General features: G+C 52.0%; 1 protein-coding gene across 1 annotated transcript in view; it reads left to right on the top strand.

Moving 5' to 3' along the window:
• The first annotated feature begins 4 nt into the window (after positions 1-4).
• The window catches only part of PLEKHN1 (pleckstrin homology domain containing, family N member 1), a 21,919-nt gene continuing 12,312 nt past the window's right edge, over positions 5-9,611 (top strand). The window contains exons 1-5 of the mRNA XM_010010026.1: positions 5-84; positions 1,794-1,893; positions 6,815-6,961; positions 7,181-7,282; positions 8,536-8,623. Of these exons, the coding sequence (XP_010008328.1) occupies positions 5-84; positions 1,794-1,893; positions 6,815-6,961; positions 7,181-7,282; positions 8,536-8,623 (517 nt within the window). The remainder of the gene's footprint in view (positions 85-1,793; positions 1,894-6,814; positions 6,962-7,180; positions 7,283-8,535; positions 8,624-9,611) is intronic.

The raw sequence follows: 9,611 nt of genomic DNA on the forward strand, positions 1-9,611 counted from the left end.
CGGCATGGGGAACATAACTTGTGTTCCTCAAGCACCCGGCAGGCTCCGAGGCTCTTTCAGAAGGAAGCCCTCGCTGAAGAAAGAGTAAGTACACTTTGCTTTTACCCCGCGCTGCTTTCCAAGCGGTGCCGGCTTTCCCTGCTGGCTTTTTTCCCGTGGGATGCAGCGTGCAGGATGGGGCTGAGCCCTGCTCGGGAGAGCCAGGAGTGAGTTGTGTGCTCAGCAGAATCGGGGCTTGCATGGATTCATGGGGTGCTGGGCAGTGCCAGGCGCAACCAGCTCCCCACAAGAGCCTGGGAGGGAATTCCGGGGCTATGCCAGCAGCGTATCCCAGCACGTTGCCCCTGGGAGAACTGTGATGTAGTTGATTTCAGTTGAAAAACTAAAGCTCCCCTCCATGGAGCAGGCAGGGCAAGGTGCAGAGTGAACACTCCTTGTTTTCACCCGCGATGTTTTTACTCATGACATCAGAATCAGGGTGCTCTGTGGTGATAGAAAGATATTCACCCTCCTCTGAGTTCAGGGAGAAAACCCCAGATCCCAACACTCTGCCCCTTGAGCTGCATTTGGAACCCTGAGTGAAGACACAACTGAAAATATCCATGAAATCCTTTGGGATCTTTGGTGCTGGGCTGGGCAGGGCAGCGTTCAGGTACCCAGTGATGGATCCCAGCCTAGTGGAGAGCGTGGAACACAGGGGCTTGGAGCAACCCGCTCTAGTGGAAGGTGTCCCTGCCCGTGGCAGGGGGTTGGAACTGGAGGAGCTTTAAGGTCCCTTCAACCCAAACCAGGCTGGGATTCCATGATTCTGTGATTCCTGCCTTTCCCATGCTCCCATCCCTGCTGGTACTTAAGCATGCACAAAGCAGAACCCTCCCCATCCTGAGTGTTCCAGTCTGGAAAGGAGCTCTGTTGGGAAGCAGGGTGACTCCTCATGATCCTGCTGGCCCCTTCTACGCTGGTTTCAGTGTACATGCTGGGCTCCGAGACAAACCCCATAAACCCTGCTCAGCTGAGTGGTTTCTAATCAAAAGGAGGCACTGAAACCGTCCCCTTGGCCTCCTGTGCTGCCATAAACTGGGAGCAAACCTGTAGGAGTCTGTGGAGCTACTGTGGGATAAAAGATGGGGGATCACTTGGGGAATGTGGACCCCGGAGGGCTGACATCGGGTGGCTGCAGGGGAACATCTGAGCCAAGAGCACCTCCTGTCCCTGATGACTCCCACTTCCCACACTCTCCATGGAGATAAGCCTGGTTTCTGCTGAGCCAAACACTGCAATCTGGTGGAGATGGAGCAACTCCTGGGAATTCCCAACAGCTCATTAGTGACTGCTCCTTAGTGGTGGGCTTGCAAGGAGGAGCTAGGAGTGGAAGGAAAGAGAGAGGAAGCCCACCAAGATGGAAATCAACCCCCTTTGTGACTAGATAGTGGTGTATGTGTACGTATTTGTCTCCATTCCAGGGGCTTTGGAATAGCCATCAGGATTGGGTTTGCTCTTTGTGTTTTGCAAAGGAACACCTGGTCGCTGCACTGATTTGGAGACAGCAATGAGTCAGCTCAACCTTTGGTGATGCAAAGGCAAAGACACACCAACAAGTGCAGCACAAACGCCATCACAGGTCTCCAAGGCTGTTTATCAGCCCTTTACTGGACTGGGATGGTTGGAAAGCCCGTGACAAATTGCTTGCTTAGTTTTATGGCTTCCTGATTTCTAGGGCAGAATTCACTGTGTATCAGCCTAGATGTGTGTTTGCATGTGTGTGTTTTGGGTTTCTTTTCTCCCTTCTGTAGACAAAATGGCAAGAAGAAACTGCCCAGCTTTTTTGGGATAGAAGGAGGGCAGGAGAGAGATACGACCACAGACAAAATCCTGCAGTATATTCCAGGAAAGGCAAGTATAAACACATCCACCCCCCTTTCCCACTGCTCCCAGAGATTATTCCCACCTAAGGACAGTGCTGTGCATCAGAAAGAGGATGGGTCTGGATCTGGGGGTAGCAGCAGGGATGTCTCATGGAGATGGAGGTCACATCTGCAGCTCAGGGAGGGATGAGCTCCATGAAGGTGCTGAGGTGACCAAAATGTGTAATGGGGTGGGAGGATGCTGCAGAGAGCAAAGCAGGCAGCATGATGGGAATATCCCCCACACATCCCCTTTGCTCTTGGTTCTTTTGTTTCTGGGTAGCCTGCAAGAGAAGGGGAAAATGAGAGCGAGCATTCAAAGGTGGGATGATTCATTCCCACGCTGGAATGAGCCGGAGCAGCAGTGTATTAGCAATAAGCCTCGGGAAGGTAAGCAGGAAGGGCAGGTCTGTCCCAGGCACGTACCAGCCTTGTGGCCATATGGCCCATTTCCCAGCACTGCTCAGGGAAAGCAGAGGTAAAATGATGAACCCCACTATGTTTTCTCAGCCCCTTTGGGTAAAACAGGGATGTGGATTGAGCTTCGGGGCCCGCTGGGCTACACTGTGCATGCATCTCCCCCACTGCATGGCAATAGGATATGTGGATACAGGGAAAGGGGAAACTGAGGCAGAGACAGCTAGTAGAGGTCATTTCAGAGCAGGTCAGCAGCAGGACATTATCTCTTGGGTTTCAAGCTGCTGGCTAGGTGTGTCTCACTGGTGACCACCCAGTTCTGAGCAGTCCTCATGTACTTTGGGTTGCTGGAGAGATTCCAACATCTGCTCCCCACAAGCAGGGGCTCTTCAATCCCTTTCCATGCAGCTTCTTCCATGCTGCCCCTTTCCAACCCTTTTGCTATTCCTCATGCAAGCCTGAGAAGGGAGCAGGGCTGGGACCCTCCTCCTGGTTTGTGAGGTGGCCATGGGTGAGTGCGGTCCTCTCTCTTGGGACATTTGTCTGTGCTGAGGTGGGAATTACAGCGGAACTGGGAATGTTTTGTGCTTCTGCCTGTTATTTGTGAATGGAAGTAATGGGGATGTGGCATGGGCATGGGTCCCTGTGGGACTTGGCTGGCATCCCGAAGGATGGGACCAGGTCCTGGATGGATCCTGGATCCTTCTGCTGGAGAAGCTGTCATGTTAGCGGATCCTGGAGCTGACAGAACAAAGGTCACTGCAGGATTACTCAGTTGGGAGCACAGGAGAGTGTGGGATCTCTCCAGGGAAGGAAGGAGGGCGGAGCGGTTGTTGGGATGTTACCCTCGCCTGGGGCACATGGGATTCAAACTCAGCCACAAGCTTCTTGTGTGGCCTGGAGAAAGCCTTGGCTTTGCCCTTTTCCCAGTCCTAGCTTTTCAGGAGAAACACCACCAAGAGCAGGAAGGGCTGGGATAGAGAGAGGGTGGGATAGAAAAGAACCATCAGCCCTGAACAAAAAAAAACTCAGAGGTGATGGGATCACCAAACCTCAGGCCATGGCCGGCAGTTTGGGGCTGGGGCAAGTGACACCCCTGAAAACCACATTCCCTCTGTACCCTGCCATGAAACCAGCACCTTTTGCTTCCACCAGCTTCATGCCCTGTTTCCCACACCTCCCCGTCCCAGCCTCTGTGAAGCCCAAGCAGACGCGAGTGGGGAGGATGTGCCAGAGGAGTGTTGCTTCTCATTTGCTGCTTCTATCATTAAACAACAGCTTTGGGAGCCCCAGGGCACGTCGAGAGGCTGAGCTCTTCCTGCTGCAGGGTTGTGATTCAGCTGGGAGTCACTGTGGTCTGCAGGGGCTGAGGCAGGTTAATTATTAACTTGCTCTACCTGCAGGATGAGGCATTGGAGATGGGGGGAACATGTCAGGGCACTCGCACTGCCAGAGACCTGCTGCTTCACCAAACCCAGACAGCAACCGGGTTGCCAATGCTCTGCACTGCTTCAAACCCAGCTGAGCTAACAGAACCAGCACCGATCAGGATGGGAATGGGGGAACAGAGAGCTTGCCACGAGCACAGCCCCGCCAGGGGAGTAAACAGCAGGCTGGGAAGATTTCAGAGGAATGACAAATGCCAGTTCCCCTTCCTTTTGGCTGCTCTCTGAGGCATCCCCATGGTTTCAGGGATGCATGGGCCAGGGAGATAAGTGATGCTCGTGGAGGAGGCTGTGACTGCTCTGGTCCCTGACTCCCCCAGGACATCATGGGATGCCCAGTGCTTCTTCTGGGGGCTGGCCAGATCTGTCTCAATCCCTCAAAGACGAAAGAGATGCATTTATGGGTCTGAGCCCAGAGACATCTGAGACTCAGCAGGAGCTGTTTTCTCCAGAAGAGAGTTCTCCATATCCTGGGAAATTGCTGTTGGACCTAAGCAGATGATGAGGAGTTTGTGGGAAGCACCATTAACCTTACAAAGCTTACAAAGCCAGTGCTAGACAGCCTACTTCTGGAAACAGGGGACAAAGAAACCATAGGCATTGCAGATGGATGTGGCTGCCCCATCCCTGGCAGTGTTCAAGGCCAGGTTGGACACAGGGGCTTGGAGCAACCTGCTCTAGTGGAAGGTGTCCCTGCCCGTGGCAGGGAGTTGGAACTGGATGAGCTTCAAGGTACCTTCCACCCCAAACCATTCTAGGCTTGTATGGACAAAGCAGATGAGCTTCTTGCACACAGATAAATGTTGCATTCATTTGGGGTTCAACAGTGGCATTCCAGGGAAGGATATGAAATTGCTGGAAAAAATTAGAGACCTGGTAAAATGTGAAAGACATGAACAATCCTACTTCTTCCTGTGAAACCACAATGTCTGATCATGAGTGATAAGACTGGGGCTTGAAAGACTAGTGTGACATGAGGTGGATGGGTCCTGCAGCTGAAAGGAAGGGGATTCAATGATGTGTTCCCATTTTGTCCATGGTCTTGGAGATGCTCCCATGTTTATCCACTATCATCTCAGCCTTGCAAGCTGGAGTTTCCTGATGCTTGTTGGGGAGCAGGAGGTATTCCATCTCATTTGTTCCTTGCCCCATGAACCATGGCAGTGGAAGCTCTCCCTTCCCCTCCTGACCCCGCCAGGATCCCTATGGAAGCCAGGGGACTGGCTGAGCTCCTTCCCAAAACTACTGCTGGATTCCCAGCTCCATGGTTGCTTTTGCTTCTTGGGGCCTTACATACTACAGGGGAATTTGGCTGCCACGTTCCAGGCAGCAGCACTGCCCAGGCAGCTGGTAGCTGGTGCTGCTATTGCTGTGTCCATAATTCCATTGCTTTATCCTTTCCCTGCTCCCGGGTGCCGGTTGCCTTTATCCCAGCAGTGTTTTGTTATTGCTGTCAGGTGATCCACTGCTCTTTGTTCTGACAGCAGCTTGGAGCTCACATGTAATCTCTTCCTACATGTAATTGCGTCTCGGTGAGAGCAGGAATTGGCAGCCAGCAGGTTCCCACCTCCAGGGTGCTGCTCATGGGAATTGCATGGAGCCGGTGGGAAAAAGCTGAGCAGAGAAGGGGTTAATGTGTCTCTTCACAAGAGTTTCCTCCATTCAGGGGAAGGAGCCCCAAGCTCTGCAGGTGAAAGGGGCAGCATTAGGTTACCAGCTCCCCTCCGGCCCTGCTATGGGTATGAGGGGGGTTAATCTCATGCCGGAGGCTTGAGTCACGGAGGCCCCAGCAGACAGATCAGCTCAACTCTGCTGCTCCCCATTTATCACGGGGCTTACGCAGCTGTCTCCTTGGCACAGCACACCGGGAATGGGCAGCCGGGCAGGTTGGGAAGCGCTGGAAGCCGCTGGTGTGTGCGGCAACGGCTGACACTGGATCCCTGCGGAGCCCCGCAGCCCTCTGCATGCTCATTCCTGGAAATGCTGTTTGGATAGAAGCATATGGGGATCTGCATGCCACTGCTGCACCCTGTATCCCACCTCCAGCACGGCCATGGAAGTATCCCCAGGGATCCCACCAAGGCGGCCTCAGCCTGGGGACAGGGCAGCAGGGTAGACCTTGCCTCTCCCTCCTGCCTTTCTCCTTTGCTTGTGAATGAACACCCGAAGTGTGTGCTGTGCCTAACAAAGCTGACATTTAAGATTACAGTGAGGTGTAGACCTAGTGTCTGTGGCCTCATTGGGATACAGCCAGTATTATCCCCAAGGAAATCAGCCAACCCTCAGAAATAAAACCATTCTTCCCAAAGAAACTGCAGAGAGAGCTTTTCACGCCCGGATCTGTGCAGTATCCACATTGCAGCAGCAGCCCTGGGCTGTGAGCAGCAGAGTGCAATAGGGATGTGGGTTTGTGCTGTGGCACTAAAGGAAGAATTTCCATACAACCAGAATGTAGGAATTAAGGGAATGCCCCAGCCCTGGCTGCTGTCTCCCTCTCACATCAGCCCTTGCTCTCATGGAGCTTCCCTTGCCTTTTTGCACTGTCAATAAGCAGCTCCACAACTCAAAGCTGTGGGACTCAAAATAGTATCTGGAACAACACATTCCACCTGGAGAAACCGAGGGATCTAAGCAGATGGGATTGCTGAGGAATCCAGGTGGAATTAGGGCAAAGAACACCTTTCCACTAACCCCAGTGGAAGGCAAGCTGTGCTTGCTTGGCCTTGAGCAGTCCTTGTTGCAAAGTGTTTGATAAGGATGGCAGGAGATCATGTAGGGACACCCTAAATGTAGAATGTGCTTCTGCACCCCCTCTTCTCAACCAGAAAACCTCCATTTAGGTCAGTATCTCCCCTTACATAGGGAGAATGAAGTAACCAAATCCCAGCTCCACGCTGGCATGGAGACCCAACAACAAACAGCCTGGCCCGGACACATGCCCAGGGAGCCTTTCTGAGGAACCCCTCTGGGAAGATGTTCTGGGAATGTCTCTTCCAGACATCATCCCACTGGCTCTGATTTGGTTTTTATCTGGAATTCTTGGTACAGAATATTCAGATCCAGGAAAACCAGAAAGAGAACTTGGACCAGAGGTTCCCCAGCCTGTTCAAGAAGGGACGGAGGAAAATGGTTGTCAGGAATCTGGGCAAGATGATCTATTACTCCAAGGTCAAGTTTAAGTTCCAGCACTGCCAGGTAAGCTGCAGCCCTTGTTTGTGGGGGTTTCTTTTCCCAGGAGTGGCTGGTGACACTGGCTCCCATCCCAGTGGGGATATGGCCATGCTTCCATGCTCAGATCCATCAGCAGAGATGTGGTGGTGGCCCTTGGATAAGCGACCTTTGGCTTATCCATGCACAGACCAGTGTGAGGTGCAGAGGGAAGCTGGGAGGAAGAAGGTGACCTGAGATAAACCCCAAAACATGTCTTTTCTGCAGGAGGTGAATGACTGCTTCTTGGAGCTGTTCCAGTCCTACCTGTACTTCCAGTCTATGGGCTCCAATGGACTCACCTACCAGGTAGCGCATCTCCAGGTGATCTTGGAGGAAAGCAGCATGTCTTCCTAAGGACAGCCTCAGTCCACCTGGGTCCTTGGCCTTGTCTGTGTGCAGAGATGAAGGACAGAGGTAGCATAAGGGCTTGTGAATGGCTGGCAGGCAGGACCAGGGTGGGAGGTGTTTAGGCTACCTGGAGATACCAAGCACAGAGAGCTATGTGTTGGCAAGGGTCAGAGCTCCTATTGCTCATATATAGGAGAGGCTGAGAGAGCTGGGCTAGTTCAGCCTGGAGAAGAGAAGGCTTCTTAAGGGGAGACCTTAGAGCAGCTCCAGTGCCTAAAGGGGCTAAAAGAAACCTGGAGAGGGGCGTTGGACAAGGGATGTAGGGGCAGGACAAGGGAATGGCTTTAACCTGCAGAGGGGAGTTGAGATGAGCTCTGAGGCAGCAGCTCTTCCCTGTGAGGGTGCTGAGGCGCTGGCACAGGGTGCCCAGAGAAGCTGTGGCTGCCCCGTCCCTGGCAGTGTTCAAGGCCAGGTTGGACACAGGGGCTTGGAGCAACCTGCTCTAATGGAAGGTGTCCCTGCCTGTGGCAGGGGTTGGAACTGGAGGAGCTTTAAGGTCCCTTCAACACAAACCACTCTGGGATTCTGTGATTCTACGTATTATAAACAAAAGGCTGTTTTGCACATGCAGCCAAAAACTCAGCGCCTGAACAAACAGGAAGCCCTGAATGTTCTCTCCCTCCACATGAGTAACTAAAACTGAGTGTGGCTGTTTTGTAGATGTTGGTCAAATTTGTTCCTTTTAGAAGTGATTTCTTGTTTTCTAGGTGACTTGAGGTTGATGCTGTAAGCCAATACAATCTCTCAAGTCATCCAGCCTTCAAGAGGAAAGACACGTCACAATGCAAACAGTCTTACAAAATCTCCCATCTACTTTATAAACAGCTCTTTAGTTTATTAATTCTAGAGGAATTAAAGAGGAATGAATATGCCAATACTGGCCCCTAGACATTACAGCCCATTAGCATTAGTGCTTGTTTAGAAAGCCTGAGACAGGGAGCACAAACTTGTCCTCCTGTGCTTCATTATAGAGGGACTCTGAAGAACTGGAGTACTGGGCAGCTCAATTTTGCTTTACGGTCATACCCACCTTCTGGCTTTCTTGTGTTAAACCAGCATTGTTTTGGCAAGGTTTCCCTTAAAACTGAAGGATTTGGAATATAAAGGAAGTGTTCTGCCCCTCAAAAGAATGGTGTGTTCTCCTTATGCAGGGATTGCTGCCTTTGAAAGAGCTGAGCGTGTGTGAAATGGAGACTGGGAAGAGCACTGGGCAGGAGGATCACGCTTTCCGCATTGCAGGTTGGTGCCTCTTGCTTTGCTTTGAGCAAAGAACAGAGGCTGTATGAATCACGACTGTCTGCACTTTGTCCTGCTCTGACCTTGTCCCAGAGCAGAACCACGCTGTGCAGGGAAGGAGGCTGCAGGGAGCTGAGGCTCTTCCTCCCTGCATTTCCAGCTTTCCCTCCAAGGCTTCCCTGCTCCTAAACTCCTGGTGAGTGATGCCCAGGGCTGCAGGCAGGGAAGGGAGCGGATAGGGAGTGCAGAGGAAGGATGCTCCTGTGCTCCAGCTGGTTAATGCTCAGGGCACATGGTGACAGTTCTCTTTGTGCACCACATTTGAATGAAGGAATGGAATAAAGCTCCTTCTCCTACTTCTTGTGACCATCTAAACCCAGAGGTGAGGAAGTGACTCTGATGGGCAACAGTGCTGGGAGGCGAGTTGCCTCTGCTGTTAACACCAGCACCCAATGTCACTTCCCTCTTCTCCAGCACTCCTGATTCCATGAGCTTTTTAAACTTGCTTTATAAAGTGTTTCCTGGGATAACAACCTGTCTGCAGCTTGGCTGGAGGCTTCTTTTGGCTTAATCACTGCTGAATTACAGCAGTTGCAAGCCCCCAAGAGTAGCAGTTAAAGCATGAGGTGCATGGAAGTAAGTGATGATACAGAGCCAAGAAAGCTCATTTGTGTCCTGGGCCCTGTCTGTGTATTCTGGTGTCCTCTGGTAGAAAGCAAGTTATACAAGGACCACTCACATGGAAAGATTATATACATTAGAGAGGAGCTGGGATGAACAACCCATTGATTTTAAGGACTGGTTACACTGTTCTAGGCAGAGCTCTCCAGCCCTTCTGGGGAGTCTGTAACGTGAAGGAAAGCTTATCCCAGGCATAACCAGTCAGGAGTGTCTGCCCTGGGGTGGGTGGACTTGTTCTGCTTGTATTAAGACATGCGGGAGTGTGGCTGGGGGGGAAATTGCCTTAAGCTTTGTTGGGGTTTTGTGCTGC

This window comes from Nestor notabilis, unplaced genomic scaffold, assembly GCF_000696875.1.
Source record: "Nestor notabilis isolate BGI_N333 unplaced genomic scaffold, ASM69687v1 scaffold16062, whole genome shotgun sequence".
Classification (NCBI taxonomy): domain Eukaryota; kingdom Metazoa; phylum Chordata; class Aves; order Psittaciformes; family Psittacidae; genus Nestor; species Nestor notabilis.